This window comes from Chelonoidis abingdonii, chromosome 2 (assembly GCF_003597395.2).
Source record: "Chelonoidis abingdonii isolate Lonesome George chromosome 2, CheloAbing_2.0, whole genome shotgun sequence".
NCBI classification, from domain to species: domain Eukaryota; kingdom Metazoa; phylum Chordata; order Testudines; family Testudinidae; genus Chelonoidis; species Chelonoidis abingdonii.
In genome coordinates this window covers 209758983-209777178 of record NC_133770.1, presented here as the reverse complement: position 1 = coordinate 209777178, position 18196 = coordinate 209758983, and the positions used below count along the sequence as shown (strand labels likewise).

Here is an 18196-nt window from a genome sequence, read left to right as displayed (position 1 = left end):
TTTGTATATCCCTTCATAGGATCGTAGAATATCAGGGTTGGAAGGGACATTAGGAGGTCAGCTAGTCGAACCCCCTGCACAGAGCAGGGCCAATCCCAAGATGGATTTTTACCCCAGTTCCCTAAATAGCCCCCTCAAGGATTGAACTCAGAACCCTGGGTTTAGTGGCCTGATGTGCAAACCACTGAGCTAGTCGTCCTGCGCCCCTGTAGGTAGAATACTGTTCATCAGGTGTCTAGCTCTATACTCATCTACGTTTGCTATTAAAAAATGACTGATAGTGTGTAGTCTTTTTTTTAACCCTTCATGACAGACATGTGAGAGAATGTGTTTATTCTCTGGCTGATCTTCAGCAGACTTGACATTGCCAAATTTATGACTCCCTATGTTTGTTTACTAATCCTTCTAATTCCTTTACTATGATCTCTCCCTTACCAATCAAAGAGTTAGGTCAAATTGATTAAAAATAAAGTCTAATCTAACACTTGTAACTCTGATACTTTGAGGTTTCATTTTTTGAAAAAGGTACACACCTTTTGGACAGGGCCAGATTTACAGAGATACTTATGTATCTGAAGATATGGATAGGCACCTAATGGGATTTGCAGACTTCCCTAAATGCATTAGATTTGAAACAGTAGCTTATGCATACATTGTAAAACAGATATGGCTGATGTGTATTTATAAAGTATGTGTTGTGGTAGTAAATTATTTAGTACATTGGCTGATATGTGCTTACACGTGAGGAGAGGATATTAAGTTATGTAAAATTCTGGCTTTGAGTTGACGGAGTTTACTTTCTAATTTGATCTGGAGTGACCAAGGTGGGTTAAATGAACAAAGATACTCCTGATATCAGGAGAGGCCTTTAATATTCTCCACTTTGCCTCATCAAATAATAAACCACTTGGTCTTTTGGTTGTGTTTTATGATTGGTATAGAAATCAAACTGTTACTGAAAGCAGTGTATGGCAATTTAGCACATAAATTTTTGCCCATCGTTTTTAATACTTTCAAAATGTTGTTTAAAGGTGAGACAGATCCGCTACTTGCATAAAACAGCTGTGCGCAGTGGAGGTGGAGGAGCCTTGTTTCTGGTAAGAAACTTTTCTAGATACTGAAAACATAAATGAATAAATAAGTTAAAGTTGAGGGTTGGGTGAAATATGGTTTTTATTCACATATGAATTTTTGATTGGCAAGAACAGTTCTTTCAGACCTTAGTAGAAACTTACAAGGAAACTTATTTTTCAGTAGAACTTCCTGCTCTGGGGGGTGAAAATCTGCCACCCTCCCTTGCTATCTCTTCCCTATCTTAAATAATTTTAAATCCTTAAGTGAGGTTGCTTAACACTTGACTTCATAAGCCTCTGTTTTCAATTGGTTATAACTTTACCAAACTTTCACTATTAAAGTTTAAAAAAAAAAAAATAAATTCAGCCATTTTCTAAAGAGGTTTTGGAGAATAGTTTTGCTCCAAACATGAGGATTCCTTTGAGAAGGAAGGTTTTAGGCATGGTCCTGTGTAGTCATTGGTTGCACTACTACCGAATTTGTCATAGAATTCACTTTGCCATTGAGCTGAGCTCCAGAATTTGACCTTTAATTTTAAAAATGTTTCTAGCCCATGTTTGTGTAGTTCCCAGCACAATAAGGCCCTGATCCATGACTGGGGCCTTTAGTCACAAATGCAATACAAATATAAAGAGTAATAATTATAGTTGCAAGAATCTCAAATGTGAACTGGGGCATACAAATCAGTGCCATCTGCCCGAATCTGAAGAGAACAGTGTGAGGGGTGTGATCTGCCTTATTCCTATCCTTCATGGCCTTGTGAACTCTGTGATTACATAGCTGCACAATTGGCATTTTTTCAAGATGCAGTGGAATTCAGCATTTCTGCCACAGAATTCACCTTTTGCTGCAGCCAGGGACCCAACATTTTGTTTTGTCTCCCTGCAGCTTTTCCCCGAAGGGAGAGTTAATTGGATTACAGTTCATGCTCTCTGCACTTCTCCATGAAGTGAGGCAGAAAGTGGTTGGAGACCTAGGGAGTGACTGCTGATGTTCAAAGAGGGGTTGGGGGGAGAGACAGAAGGCTGTCAGGCTAGGCATCCTCAAGAACAGGTCAGCAGCTGAGAGCCTGGGAAGCCAGGGAGATAAGCTGCCAAAGCCAGCTACAGGCTCCCATTTCTTGGCACACGCAGGAGGTTCTGAGGACAATTTCAAGGATGCCTGGGCCTGTCGTGTAGAGTCAGTTGGCTTGGAGAATTTAACAAAAAAGCCATCCTCAAGACCTATGTCACCATTTGAATTTTAATTTATAGCAACCTGGGGGATCTGTGTCTTATTGTTTGATAATATTTTCTGTCCTTTAATGTTCCTTTTTCCTCACAATAGCTTTGAATCTCGAATACAATTTTATGTACTTGTGGTTGCCTCAGTTACACAATGGCTTTTTGAGCTATAACTTTCAGGCATTAATTAACATAGAGCAGTAGTTTTCAATCTGTGGTCCATGGACCCCTAAGGGTCTGTAGACTATGTATAAGATTTCCAAAGAGGTCTGTATCTCCATTAGAAAATTTTTTAGGGGTGTGCAAATGGAAAAAAAGGTTGAAAACCACTGATGAGGTGTTTAAGGACAAATTGGGAGCTTATCTAATAGATTAGTGGTTCTCAAACTTTTCTTTTCACGGACCACTTGAAAATTGCTGAGTGTGGACCACTTAATGATCTTTCAAAGTGTTGTTTGTACCATTAGCTAACTATTGCAAAGTGCTTTGGATAAAAGCACTATATTTACAAAAAAAACAACCCCACCTTTTTGTTCTACAAATAAAAGCACACAACTCATATTTTAATATCAGTAGTTTTACCTTTCTAAAGCAATGGATGTGCCCTCTCTCCCCCGCAGCTGCAGCCCCCGAGCTGGGGCTAGGAAGGAGGGCCATCTCTTTCTCTGGCTGCCGCAGCCCTGCATGTCCCAAATTCCCCTCACCCCCTCTTCTCACCCCACTGCCCCCTCCTACCTGCCCACTATTTTCCCCAAGGCCACCACCTCACCTTACATGTGCATCTTCTCCAGGGTCCAGGCATCTAATTAGTGGAGCCACACCTATGCAGCTCCACTAATTAGGTGGGTGGCCCTTTATTCTCTGGTGTGCAGTTGCCCAGGCTTGCACCTTAGAGGGAACTATCTGCGGACCATCTGAATGGAGCTTGCAGACCACTGGTAGTCCATGGAACACAGTTTGAGAACCTCTGTAATAGATAATTGGTCAATTGCTCTGACTGGTTTGAGGTTAAACTTTTTTTAAGTTCTTTAATCAATATTGCATGTTTTAATACCATCAGATGGTGGATGTCTTATTGGCTGCCTGATTTGTACAGAGAAAAGATACACAGTTTTAAGTATCACTAGTCTCCATCCTCTTTCCTGCCTTTTGCTTTGTGGTGTTGAAGGTCAATAAAGCCTGCTTGGTGCTGAGGGGGTTTACTATGGAGTAACACTAACTTTGCTTCCAATGTGGTAGTTCTGTTTTGATGCCAGTTTCAGTGTAGATGGTTTGCTTTCTCTTTTCATGTGCATTTTTATTTAGATTTTTCTTGCTTATTTTGTACTACTTGTCACAGTTCAAGTACCTAGAATCACAGAAATGTAGGGCTGGAAGGGACCTTCAGAGGTCATCATGTCCAGTCTCCCTGTGTGGAGGCAGGACCAAGTAGATCTAGACCATCCTTGATAGGTGTTTGTCTAACCTGTTTTTAAAAACCTTCAATGGTGGGGATTCCACAGCCTCCCTTAGAAGCCTATTCTAGTTCTTAACTATCCTTAAATTTAGTATTTTTCCTTAATCTCTAACCTCCATCTCACTTGCTGCAGATTAAGCACATTACTACTTGTCCTATCTTCAGTGGAGGTGGAGAACAGTTCATCATAATCCTTTTTATAAACAATCCTTACTTGAACACTCTCCCACCTCTGTCTTCTTTTCTCAAGACTAAACGTGCAGTTTTTTTAACCTTTCCTCACAGGTCGGGTTTTCTAAACCTTGCATCATTTTAATTGCTCTCTTTTAGAGACTCTGCAATTTGTCCCCATCTTTTCTATAGTGTGGTGCCCAGAATTGGACACTGTACTCTGGCTGAGGCATCTTTGGTGCCAAGTAGAGTGGAACAGTTGCCTCCCGTGACTCTCATATGACACTCATGTTAATACACCCCAGAATATTAGCCTTTTCACAGTGGCATCGCATTATTGATTCATTTTTAATTTGTGATTACTATGACCCTCAGATTGTTTTCAGCAGTGCACCCAGCTAGCCACTTATTCCACATTTTGTAGATTTTTTTTTCCTTTCTGAGTGAAGTACTTAGCATTGTCTACTGAATTTTATTTTGTTGATTTCAGACCAATTCTCCAATTTGTCAAAGTTGTTTTGAATTTGAATCTTGTCTTCCAAGATGCTTGCAACCCCTCTGAGCTTGGTGTCATCCACAGATTTTATAAGCGTACTCTTCATTCCATTACCAAGGCATTATTGAAACAACTGAATAGTATTGGACCCAGGATTGACCCCTGAGAGCCCAACTAGATATGTCCTCCCAGTGTAACAGGGAACCATTGATAATTACTCTTTGAGTATGGTCTTTCAACCATTTTTTGTAATTTCATCTAGACCCCATTTCTGTAGCTTGCCTGTGAGAAAGTCGTGGGGACTGTGCCAAAAGCCTTACTGAACATTTACTGCTTCCTTGCTATCCACTCGGCCAATAACCCTGTCAAAGGAGGAAACAGGGTGGGGTTGGCATGATTTGTTCTTGACAAATCCATATTAGCTATTTCTTATAACCCTATTATCCTCTAGGTGCTTACAAATTGATTGCCAGTATCTTCCAGGTATCAAAGTTAGGCTGACAGGTCTAGAATTCCCTGGATCCTCTTTTTCTGCCCGCTTCTTAAAGATAGTATCGGAGAAAAACTCAGTTCTCAATTTTTGGTTGGGAGCAGCAAAATCAAATACTTTATTTTCTATTTACAATTGTACAGAGGGAGGGAGTGCCCTAGGACACAGGGTTTCCCCGTCCTAGGCAGGTCTCTCTCCAAGTAAACAATTACAGCAAGCATTTATACTTTTTGTTACCTACAATAATGAGCAACAGCTGCATTTTGTTTATACATAGGCTATTTTATCTTTTTTTCTCATTTCTATTTAGATGCCAATTTACATTCCTTATTATCAACACAAAGTCGCAAGGACTTCTCCCACAGTTCTTTCCCACTCGCTTCACACAATCCTCGCTCCTACAAGTCTCGCGTTATTAGGGTTACAGCTAGCCCGACTCTTGCTAACAGAGACTGTCGTGCATTGAAATCCCTATCAGTTCTTGCTCTACTTCCACAATAGGTACCATGTTTGCCCTTCTCCAGTCCCCTGGGATCTCACTGGTTCTTCATGCGTTCTCAGAGATAATTGCCAACGGTTCTGATAGCATTTTAGCTAGTTCCTTAAGAACCAGGTGCTGCTGATTTAAGTACATCTGACATATCTAAATATTCTTTAACCTGTTCTTTCCTTATTTTGGCCTGTGTTCCTTTCCCCCTTATTGTTAATATTGTGGTAAGTATGTGTTTAGTGAGGACTGAAACAAAATAGGCATTAAACGTGTCAGCCTTTTTGAGTTGTCCATTATTAGCTTTCCTTCGCTGATAGAGGATCTACACTTCATCTTTCTCTAGCTTCTAATGTATTTACAGAACCTCCTTTTATTGCCTTTTTTTATCCCTTGCTAGGTGTAACTCATTCTGTGCTTTAGCCTTCTGATTTTGTCCCTGTTACGCTTGTGCTGTTCTTTTGTAGTGATTCCCTTTTTGATTTTTCAAGTCATTAAAGAGCTCTTGATGGAGCTGTATTGCTCTCTTACTAGTGTTTCCATCTTTCTTTTGTGTCGGGATAGTTTTTTTTTCTTTCTTCTTTTTGTTCCCCCACAGTACAGTAGAGTTAACACAGCTTCTCAAATCCCCCTATGATCTTGGCAAAGACAAGCTAAATATAGGGTGGGTGCTATTAGATGCTGGACATCTACCACTAGCAGTAGTTAGATTTACTGCAATCAAATTACAGGAACAACTGCAAATATTGTAGTGCGGAAGTGTCCATATTTAAACTAAACTCAAGTAGTCAATATAAATATTTTTGCAATAAAATCTATGCCTTTGTTTAATGGTAAACTGTGATTCCACAGTTTTCCTTTTCCCCAGTGCTTGGAATTGAACTGCTCCAAACCTGGGAAGCAAACTTTGAGTTGTAGTTTTATTTCTGGCATATTGACTCACAGAACAATGTTAACTCTTTTATCTTCCTTTATTTAAAAAAAATAAATAAATCTATGTCAGTTCAGCAACATCTTCATGTTGCAATCATATAACCCAGTTAGTTTGGATAGCCACAATTTGTGTTCTGGAAAGTAAAGAAACTGATATGAGTGCCATTTTGAACAGTTGACACACACTATACGTGCTGCCTGATTCTATGCTCGATTTGGTCCACAGTTTGTTACTGAATCTTTTAGGAAACATTAGGTATAGTTTTGTACTTCTTGAGCGGGGTCCACTGGCCAGTAATACAGTTCATTTCAAAGACTGTATCCACTAACAAGGCGATGCTTCCAGTGCCATTGACTTTTGGTAAAACTTCTGTATGCTTTCTAATTTAATCTGAATGATGTTGCCTTGCTCTTAGCAAGGATTTTCCCTGGATCCTGCCAGAAACCCAAGTATAAGTGCCTTTTCTGGCCTGGTAACTTTGCAGTCTTCAGCATTTCCTGTGCTGCATACACTTGTTCCCTTGTGAGAGAGAGACTTTTCTTGGGTAATGGCTGCTGCTGAATTTGAGGGAGCAACATGTGGTGCTTGTACTGCAGGGGAAACGGCAGGTGGCATAGTAGGTGTTAGGGGTGAGGTTGGTATAGCTACCACTGGATTTGAGTTGCTGTTAGATATCTGTTTGTTCTTTGGACTGAACAGGAAGGGGAGTAATGTTTGGATCTGTAGGGTGTTCTGGTTGCCTGTTAGCCTCTTGCACAGATCCAACTGTCTGCGCTTCAGAGCTTGGGATACAGGAGAAGTTTGATGACTTGCTGGGGGTTGCAGGCAGATAGCTTGTAGAAGATAGTGTGGACTCATTGTTCAGAGGGCCATGGTTCTGTTTGCTGTTGCGCTTCTGATATTGTCTCTTTGAGAAATTGCCAGCTCTCTTGAACTACTTTTTACCTTACCTCGCAGTTCTCTGAGCTTGTTTAAAAGCTGCATTTTAAAAAAGTCCATTGTCCTTATTTTGCTGCTCTCAGTCCTTTCTTTCCTTAGAATTGTGAAATCTATAATTTCATGATCACTTTCAGTCAACTTGCTTTCAGCCTTCAGATTCACAACCTGTTCCTCTCTGGTAATCAGAATCAAGTCTAAAATGGCAGTCCCCTTGATTACTTCCTTCTCCTGAAATAAAAAGTTGTCCCTAGTATAGTTTAGGACTTATTGGACATTTTGTGTTTTTTTTTTTTTCCATGTTACTTTTCCAATAGATGTTCGGGTAGTTAAAAGTCCCCCATTACTACCAGGTTTTGTGTTTTAGATGTTCATTTGTTCTAGAAATGCCTTGTCTACCTCCTCCTGGTTCGGTGGTGTGTAGTAGGGACAATGTCATGGTAGGGTCTGTTTTCACCCCCATTTTAATTTTCATCCAGGCACACTCAATTAGTCTGCCTTTCATTTCCTTCTGGTCTCTAGAACAAGTGTACATATTCTTGATGTATAATGTAATACCTCCTGTTTTTAGCCCTGCCAGCCCTTCCGGAACAAGCTGTACCCTTTTATATCAATATTCCAATCATGAGATTTATCCCATTTGGTCTCTGTGATGGCAGTTAAGTCATAATCTAGTTTATGGACTAATACATCCATTTCTTCCTGTTTATTCCCCGGACTCCATGCATTTGTGCATAGATGTCTGAAATGTAGAGCAGATTCCCCCACTATTTTGTATCTTGTTGCTCCTAAGTGCCTATTGTAATTTTCTATTCCCCTCTCTTAATATCTAGCTCTGTGTTGAGATCACCTTTTTTATACCTACCTCTTGGCTTTTATTACCTGCCTCCTTTGAACCTAGTCTATAGCCCTCCTCACCAGGCTGGCATGTCATTGGGCAATATACACATGCAGTGTGTATGTGATGAAGGAAAGTGCTTATTTGCATTCCTTGGCTTGCAGAACCGTTTTGAGAAATTAAAAGGGACATGACCAACTTAAAATATACTCCATTTTTTAAAAACTGGCTAAAAGTAGTCTAGGGTTCTATACTCTCTAAGAAGAGTAATCCAGTTGCAAATTTTTATTTTACAATCAGGTTTTCCATCTTTCACAGTGTCAAGGGAGAGAAACACTTTTTAAAGACCTATACAAATGGGAAACTGGGTGTGACATGAGACTGCTGAGTCCCCTTAAATTCGTCAGCCTGGGCTGTCTCTCCCAGTGCTGTGCTAGTGACATGTAGCAAACCCCTACAGGTGCTGTGATCACTCAGCCATCAACATGTGGAGGCACACACCCAATTGAGTTCCATGAATGCTCTATAAGCCACTCATGAATTATACACAGAGAGACTCCAGCCACTTTTACCCAGCTCCAGCCTTGCACCCCAGTGATGTACCATCTTACACTGCTCAAGGCCGTCTTTTGAACAGGAAAAGCTCATTAATTAATTTTGCCACTTTGTCAAAGGAAAGTGGACATATACCAGTCTTTGTAATCTAAGCAGATTGCCCAAGCACCTTAGACAAACTCACTGGTAAGTATAAAACTGCAGAAAGCTAGGTTATAAATTAAGCATTAGGCAGGGAAATTAAAGTTGGTTACATAAGAAATAAAAATAGAATCACTGTCTAAATTCTACACTACTGCAGACTAACCAAGATTTGAATCAAACAGCTTTTCTTGCTGCACTGGATGTTCCAGGCAGTTTATAATTCTTATTATACAGATTGAATTCCCTTCCCAGCCTTGGACCAATCTCTAGATCAAAGTCTTTGTCTTCCAGATGATCTTCCAGGAGTTGAGATGGGGAAGGAGAGAGGCCAAATGGTGATGTCATCAACTCCCATTTATACTTTCTCCCAGGTTCTAGGAAGATCCTTGCTGTGACATGGGGGTTAGGTAGCCCACACTGTGTATGTGCACTCTCTGAGGAATCTCTGGGAGAGTGGATTCTTCATGATGGGTCATCAACACATGTCTGGCTGATCCTGATGTAAATCTGTCTTGTCAGTGTTAGTTGCTCCTTTGTTGCCACTGAAAGGCTTGTTGTGGGCATTTCCCACTTAACTCATATTTCAGTAACACACATAGCAGTACTTCATAACTTCACATACAATTCAACAAGATGATAATTTTCAACACATCAAGACTTTTTAAATGATACCTCACAAGGCATGCCTTGTACAAAACATATCATAATCATATCACAGTGATGAATATGGGAGTTCTAGGGTGCTATTTGGAGGTACAGAATGTCACACTGGGTATACAGAGGAAAGAATGGAACTGATTACACAAACAGAAAGGATGTGTCTGGGTGAAGCATGACGCTTCCCCACCCACACACCTGCATAGCAATACTCAAGAAACTCTGCGCTTGTTCAAGAAGTGTAGCAAGAGGCACTTCCTAATATGCTCCCTCTAGCACTCAGGCATAATTGCCTCCAGGCACTGATGCTTCAGCGAAGAGCTTACTCTTACTCTCCAGAATTCTGCACCAAGAAAAGGCATAAATGAGCCCTTATTCAGGGATAAAATGAGCTAGCTTATGTCCAAGATAGATGTTATATTTCTATTAAATAGAAGAGAGTAGAGACCATGAGAGAAACTGATCCTGCACAACTATGTGACTGGAACTCTACAAGATCTTGGTGAAAATTCCCTCAAACTCTACACAAACTCTTCCTCTTAGTCAGCCAAAACATCATCAACAGGAGCTTGCTAAAGAAGCCAACAAATGGAAATTTTTAGCTTTAACGTGCTGTATAGCTTCTAACATAACCACTCGAGCTCTGCAGCATAGAACTGTGCTGAGATTGTGGCAGCAGATACAATCCTCATTTATTATCCCCCCCACTTGAGATTCTTCAAGCAGACAGATACACAAGAAATAACAGCTGTAATCCAAACAAAGATGGACGTTTTAGAAATCAAGGTGACTTTTTTGCAAACAGAAATTAAGAACATGTTAACAAGGATAACTGAGTCAGAGAAGCAGAACAGGAAAACAAAGAAAGCAAACAGCAGGCTAAAATCCTAAAATAAAACCTAGATTAAATAACTGAAATTTTAGGAGGAAAACCAAAGATCTAGAAGTAGATCCAGAATGTGTGGCATATGTCTGGGGTGCCTATTAGAAATGACAGAAGATTGCTATGTAAGGAATTCTGTGAGGAAGCTTCGAAGAACAATAAAAAGTATTCTATTTCTGTAACTCAGAGAGCCCATCATATGCTTGTACAAAGTCCCTTCTTTTCTTCAAGTAATTTTCCTTTGGTATTCTAATGTGTAACCTTGTCCCCTCCTCCCCAAAAAATTTACACTGACCGGGGGGAAATTTACTGTCATTTATAACTTCTCTTATTTTTTCTATGTATTTGACATGTAATCTTAAAATCCAAAGATGGAATTTCCCAAATTCAGGAAAATCCTCAGTTACAATAGTGCACGTATTATGCTATGTCCTGCCAAGCTGAAAATAGAATTTACAACAAAATATTCTTCCAAGATTTAATGGCAGCCTCTACATTCATGGAATGCCAGCAGTGCAGAAATAACAATTGAACTGTAAGAGGACTGCTGAATGTTTTGTTATCCACAGATCAAGTTTGTTGTCTTTATTCTTGCATGCTATTTCCAAAAAATGTTCTTTTCTCTCCTCGCCCTCATTTAAGGCCCCAGTCCTGCTTAGCAAAATTCCCATTGACTTCAGTGGTGCAGAATCAGACTCCTTATGTAGAAAAATCTAATGAAAGGGGGAGAGACTGCCTAAAACAACCCAATTTGTATTCCTCTTTTCTTTTTATACTATTTTTCAATTTGTACAGATGGGTCTAATGTATACTAAATATAAACTACTCTCTAAAAGTAATGTATATTTAGTATATCGGATTACCTTTTCTATAATTCTTATCAGAAAGGGAAATTAATTGTAAACAGATAAGTATATTCCAGTTGGGGCTTACATAATTTGGAATTGAAGTAGGAGCACATACTATTAACATGCAGTTTGAGAGTGTTTAGTTTTGTTAATTTTAGCATTTATATATGTAGCACTTTGAATGGGGAAGGTTGTCTCCATAATATTTAGCAAATGTAACTTTTCGGTGGATGTGTGTTTAGATAAGGAAACTACAAACTATGCAAGGAGACACTGTAAAATGGCTAAATCAGTTGTGAGTCTGAGTATATGAATGTCGTACTCCCCTGGGGGTGGTTGGTTGTGTTGGCATATTCTGGATATGAATTCATATATGGGGAGAAAAACTCAGTCTTACCTTCTTATATGCCGCTACATGCATGCTGCCAGTTCCTGTTTCCTGCACACTGGTGTCCAGATGCCCTCATTTCTAAACTTGCTAGCTGTTATGGGTGGGATTTCAACAGACCGTAAACTCAGATCTTAATCTTCCAAGGTACACTTCAAGGACGTGATCCAAAGCCCAGATGTCAGTCAAAAGACAGTCCTGACTTCAGTAGGCTTTGGATCAGGCTCTAAGTGAAAAGATCATCAGAGAGCATTATGTGAAACATAAATAGGTCTTTCAGATGTATGGTGAATTACCCTTTTAGTCATTTTCTCTCTCTGAAATCAAATGCATATTTCAACAAAACAAGAAAGAAACCTCTCCTGATACTAGATGAGAAGTTTTCAAAGAGACTATTTAGTATGCAGGAAAAAACAATATAGAACTAACCAAACCATTCATACTGATCTTGTTGGAACAAGAACCTAAGTCTGTCTCCTCACAAACACCAGAAAATGGAAAACTAAGGCTGTTGATTTAATCACAGTTAACTCACGTGATTAACTCAAAAAAAATTAATCAGGATTAAAAAAATGAATCGGGATTAATAGCAGTTTTGATCGCGCTGTTAAAGAATAGAATGCCAATTTAAATTTATTAAATATTCTGGATGCTTTTCTACATTTTCAGATATATTGGTTTCAATTACAACACAGAATACAAAATGTGAAGTGCTCACTTTATATTTTTGATTAAATATTTATACTGTAAAAATGCTAAACAAAAGAAATACACCGCTACCTCGATATAACGCCACCCGATATAACACAAATTTGGATATAACACGGTAAAGCAGTACTCCAGGGAGGGAAGGCTGCGCACTCCAGTGGATCAAAGCAAGTTCAGTATAACAAGGTTTCACCTATAACGTGGTAAGACTTTTTTTTTGCTCCCAAGGACAGCGTTATATCAAGGTAGAGGTGTAGTATTTTTCAGTTCACTTCATACAGGTACTGTAGTGCACTATCTTGATTGTGAAAGTGCAGCTTATAAATGTAAATATTTTGTTTTTGAGTTCAGTTATGTAACAAAAAAAAAATGTAAAACTTCATAGCCTGCAAGTCCACTCAGTCCTACTTCTTGTTCAGCCAATTGCTAAGAGAAACAAGTTTGTTTACATATGTGGGAGATAATTAGGGCTCTACCAAATTCACGGTCCATTTTGGTCAATTTCACGATGTTGTAATTGTAGGGTCCTGACCCAAAAAGGATTGGGGGGGGGCACAAGGTTATTGGGGGTGGTGTTGTGGTACTACTACCCTTATTTCTACGCTGCTCCTGGTGGTGGCGCTGCCTTCAGAGCTGGGCAGCTGTAGAGTGGCAGCTGCTGGCTGGGATCCCCGCTCTGAAGGCAGAGCTGCTGTCAGGAGCAGTGCAGAAATAAGGCAAGTGACACATAGCTGATTAGCAGAGCGTGTGTGCATCCAGCAGCATGTGTTCAGGTGCCCCTCCCCCCTGCTGCTTTGCAGCCAGGTTGCTCCTGCAGCTGCTCCCAGGACCCTCCCACTGGCTGTGCAGAGTGAGGGGGGGAGCAGGGAAGGAGGATGCTGATGTCAGGGTGTCCCCCTGCTCCTGTACCCCATTTCTGCAGAGCAGGGCAGAGTGGACAGCCTGGCTCAGGACTCACAGCTGCTGCGGTCTGAGGTCTGAAGACTCCAGCTTCCGGGCAGTGAGTGTCTTGTTTAAAGAGACAGTGCACTGTCTCTGAGACTTCCCCAAAAGCCAGCTCACACGACCTCTGTCTCTCTCCCCTCCACTGCACATGTACCCCATCTCCGCAGAGCAGGAGCAGCAGAGACAGGGCTCAGATTTAGGACAGTAGGAGAGCTTTCAGTGAGTGCCTTAAAGAGACAATGCACAGTGTCTCTCAGAAATTTCCCCAGCAGCCAGCACATTTACACTCACTCACTCTCTCTCACACTTGTGGTGGTGTTGTTACTACTTCTTGGTACTTCCTACAATGCACACATATTCCCTGTAATTTCATTCTTTCAAAGTGTGTTATTTTAGTGTTTTGACTGGTCTATGCATTTCATAGTTTTTATTTCTCTTACACTTAAATTTAATTCTTTGAGTAGTGAGTTCTAAAATGCCTCACCTGTCCTGGATGGAGTAATTATCCGTATCGTAACTTTTAAAATATATCTAAGTTTTTTGTTTCTATTGGTGGCGCACATCCGCACTTACTTTTTTTTTATGTGCACCAAGGTATTCCGCACATGGAATTGAAAACAGAGGGAACGTTGGTGGCAATACCGTGACCCCCTGAAATAATCTTGTGACCGCCCCACAACTCCCTTTTGGGTGAGGACCCCCAATTTGAGAAACGCCAATCTCCCCCGTGAAATCTGTATAGTATAGGGTAAAAGCACACGAAATACCAGATTTCACTTGAGGAGACCAGATTTCTTGGTCCGTGACGTGTTTTTCAAGGCCGTGAATGTAGTGTGACCCTAGAGATAATGCTGCCCGCTTCTTATTTTCAATGTGACCTGAAAGTGAAAACAGGCATTTGCATTGCACTTTTGTAGCTGGCATGCAAGATATTTACATGCCAGATATGCTAAACATTCGTTTGCAGGTTCATGCTTTGGCCACCATTTCAGATAATATGCTTCCATGCTGATGATGCTCATTGAAAAAAGAAAAACTACATTAATTAAATTTGACTGAACTCCTTGGCGGAGAATTGTAGGTTTCCTGCTGTTTTACCCTTATGCCATATATTTCATGTTATAGCCATCTTGGATGACCTAGCTCATATTGTTTGTTTTAAGAACTTACACTACAGATTTGACAAAATGCAAAGAATATACCAATGTGAGATTTCTAAAGATTGTGGACATTGCTCCACCCATCAAGACTCAGGTTAATGATTTTACCCTCTAGACCTTTTGCACAGTGCTCAATTTCTCTTTCATACACTTTATCCAGCAATTTGCTTGAGACATCTGCTCTGCTGAGTGGACTGTATCCTGGACTTAATGATTGAACCATGTTAATGAAGTGTGGGTTCTCAATCATATGGAAAGGAGATTTTGTTGCATAAACAAAGCAGGCAATTTTTTTCATCAATTACCTCTTTTTGTAATCTGCTGGTTCTTATGAGAAATTTATCTATAGTTGTTTCTGGATGATGGAGATTTTTTATTTTATTTTTATTTTTTTGCTACAGTGACATGCGTGATGTGACTGAAACCGTATCGTTGGCATATAACTCTGAAACTATAGAAAATGATGGTGATCTTGAAGGTGGATAATCTTGATTTTTATCCACTCTGGTGGTCAACGCATGTTTCAGATTGCTTAGTGGGTGAGGTAATATCTTTTATTGGACCAACTTCTGTTAAGGGGGGGAGAGATAGCTCAGTGGTTTGAGCACTGGTCTGCTAAACCCAAGGTTGTGAGTTCAGTCCTTGAGAGGGCCATTTAGGGAACTTGGGTTAAAATCTGTCTGGGGATTGGTCCTGCTTTGAGCAGGGGGTTGGACTAGATGACCTCCTGAGGTCCTTTCCAACCCTGATGTTATATGATAAGAGAGACAAACTTACACACAGCTCTTCAGGTCAACCTGTTACTGCTTGGACTGATTTTTCAGAGGCCAAAATTCAGAATTTAATTCAGATGATTTAAAATAAAGGGTGGTCTGTTTTGCTTAAAAGGCAATTTATTTCAATTTAAAAAATCTTTACAGTTCACCCTAAAATGCCCAGAAGACTTTATTTTTAAAAATGCTCATCCAAATATCTTGAAATGATCCCACGTGAAGGGGTTTTCCTGTTTAAAAATAGCAAAGTACTTCTTTAGGTACCAGTGCTGCAGTTTATATGTCATCCGAACCCTGTGCCCTTGCTGAGTTCTATTGACTTTAATGGAGCTCTGCATGGGTACAGGGATCTATCCATGTAGTCAGGAGCAGAATCAGGGCCTTAGTGATAAACCTTCTAAATCCAGAAATTTTCTCAGATTTAGAGCGAAGAAATAAAACATTACAAAAAGAGCAAATACCTTCAGATGGGAATTTTTAATTTTATGTCTGAGAGAAACTGAAAATAAGCATAGTACCTTTCTATTTTAATCAGGGCAACTAGGATCAATTTGGACACAAAGTTGCAAATGGCATAGTGGTGTAATAAATTATGGTTTTGGATATTAGAATACTTTGTATTCCGTCTGACGTCCATTTTGAGATTAAAGACTAAATGTAGCATTATTAATTTTTGATAACTTTCTAAGAGTGATTTAGGAGTTTGCAGGAATACTGTGAAATTTACTTATTTGAAATTTTTTTGTCAAATCAGATTATTTATTATTATATTGAAACTATGTAGTATAGGCTAATGTATCTGGATAAGATGCCTTTTAATAAATGCTGGTAAGATTAAGAGCCAGGATTCATGGATTTGACCTTACTGTTGTCACAGAATCTCTCACTTCGAAAACCTAATTAGTTCCAGTCTTGTGTAAAAAGAAACTATTGTGCAGTTATATATTTTTCCTTTAACTACTAATACAAATTTTCATAGTTGCTGGCCTAACATTTAATATTAGAGTCCCAACTTCTGACATGTAAGAGTTAAAATTCAAGGTGAGATTTTAAAGGCTTGCAAACTCATCTGAAATAGTAGATAGTTTAGTGTTTATAGATATGAGAATCCCTTATTAAAATATCCTAAATTTTTCTTTAAAAACAGATTTAATGGGACCATATCTGGGGGTTTCCAGGTAATCTCCATATAAGAATATTAAAGGAACTGGTACATGAAATTGCATGCTCAATAGCAAGGGTTTTTAATGTATCTGTAAACTTCGGGTTGTACCCTGTGTTTGGAAAATTGCTAATATAGCACCTATATCGGGGTAGGCAGCCTGATTTTTCAGTGGCACTCACACTGCCTGGGTCCTGGCCACCGGTCCGGGGAGCTCTGCATTTTAATTTAATTTTTAAATGATGCTTCTTAAACATTTTAAAAATCATATTTACTCTACATACAACAATAGTTTAGTTATATATTATAGACTTCTAGAAAGAGACCTTCTAAAAATGTTAAAATGTATTATTGGCACGGGAAAGCTTAAATTAGAGTGAATAAATGAAGACTCAGCACACCACTTCTGAAAGGTTGCCGACCTCTGACCTATATTTAAGAAGGTGGGGGGGAGGGGAGGTGGGGAAGTGAATCTGGGAAACCACAGGTCCATTGGTTTGACCTCAATTGTATGCAGGGTCTTAAAACAAATTTTGAAAGAGTAGTTATGGACATAGAGGTTAATGGTAATTGGGATAAAATACCAACATGGTTTTATAAAAGGTAGATCGTGCCAGACCAACCTGATCTTTCTTTGAGATAACTGATCTTTTTTAGACAAAGGAAATGCAGTCTGATCTACCTGTACGGTTCAGTGTGGGAAATTATTGGTTTCATTGGAGAAGATGGGAATTAATATGAGAATTGAAAGGTGGGTAAGGAACTGATTAAAGGGGCAACTCTAACTGCTCATGCTGGAATGTGAACTGTCAGATTGGAGGGAGTTTATTAGGGAGTTCCTCAAAGATTGGTTTTGGGACTGATCATCTTCAATGTTTTCCTTAATGACTTTAGAACAATAAATGGCTGTGTGCTAATAAAATTTGTGCATGATGACAAAGTTGGGAGATATTGCCAATATAGAGGAGGATCAGAGTATCAGACAAGAAAATTTGGACAACCTTGAAAACTGGAGCAATGGAAATGGGATGAAATTTAATAATGCAAAGTGCACTTGAGGACTAACAAAAAGCATTTTTGTTGTAAGCTGGGAACATATCAGTTGGAAGTGACAGAGGAGAAAGACTTGGGTGCATTGGTCAATCATAGGATGACTATAAGCAGCCAATGTGATGTAGCCATGAAAAAGGCTAATGCAATCCTCGGATGCATCAGAGAAGATATTTCCAGTAGAGAGAGAGAAGTGTTATTGCCATTATAGAAGGCACTGGTGAGACCTCATCTGGAAATGTGTGCAATTCTAGTCTCCCATGTTTAAGAAAGATGAACTCAAACTGGAACAGGTGCAGAGAATGGCTACTAGGATGACCGGAGGAATGGAGAACCTGCCTTACAAATGGAGATTTGAGGGGCTTGGCTAACAGAATGAAAGATGAAGAGAGATATGATTGCGCTCTAGAAATATATCAGAGGGATAAACACCAGGGAGGGAGAGGAGTTATATACATTAAGGGCTAATATTGGCACAAGAACAAATGGCTATCAGTAAATTTAGGCTTGAAATTAGATGAAGGTTTCTAACCATCAGAGGAGTGAAGTTCTGGACCAGCCTTCCAGGGGGAGTAATGGGGACCAAAAAACCTTACTTATTTCAATATTGAGCTTATGGAGGGGATGGTACGATGTGATTGCTTACAATGGCATGTGGCCCATCCATGACTGCTAATAGTAAATATCTGCAACGGCTGGAGATGGGTTGTTAGAGAGGGAAGGTCCTGAGTAACTACAGAGAATTCTATCCCAGGTGTGTGTCTGGTGGCTTTTATATGCTCAGGATCTCATTGCCATATTTGGGGTCAGAAAGGAAT

At 39.7% G+C, this 18196-nt stretch overlaps 1 protein-coding gene and 1 pseudogene across 3 annotated transcripts in view; one reads left to right on the top strand and one right to left on the bottom strand.

Moving 5' to 3' along the window:
- The window catches only part of NDUFV2 (NADH:ubiquinone oxidoreductase core subunit V2), a 34371-nt gene that overhangs the window by 468 nt on the left and 15707 nt on the right, over window positions 1-18196 (top strand). The window contains exon 2 of one of the 3 annotated variants that reach the window (XM_032777103.2): window positions 1032-1097. The exons of 1 other annotated variant lie outside the window; for it this stretch is intronic. In XM_032777103.2, the coding sequence (XP_032632994.1) occupies window positions 1032-1097 (66 nt within the window). Of the gene's footprint in view, window positions 1-1031; window positions 1098-14806; window positions 14938-18196 lie in introns of those variants that run through there. One more of the 3 variants, XM_032777104.2, reaches the window with a different exon arrangement.
- On the bottom strand, window positions 4052-8201 carry LOC142046431 (negative elongation factor A pseudogene; annotated as a pseudogene).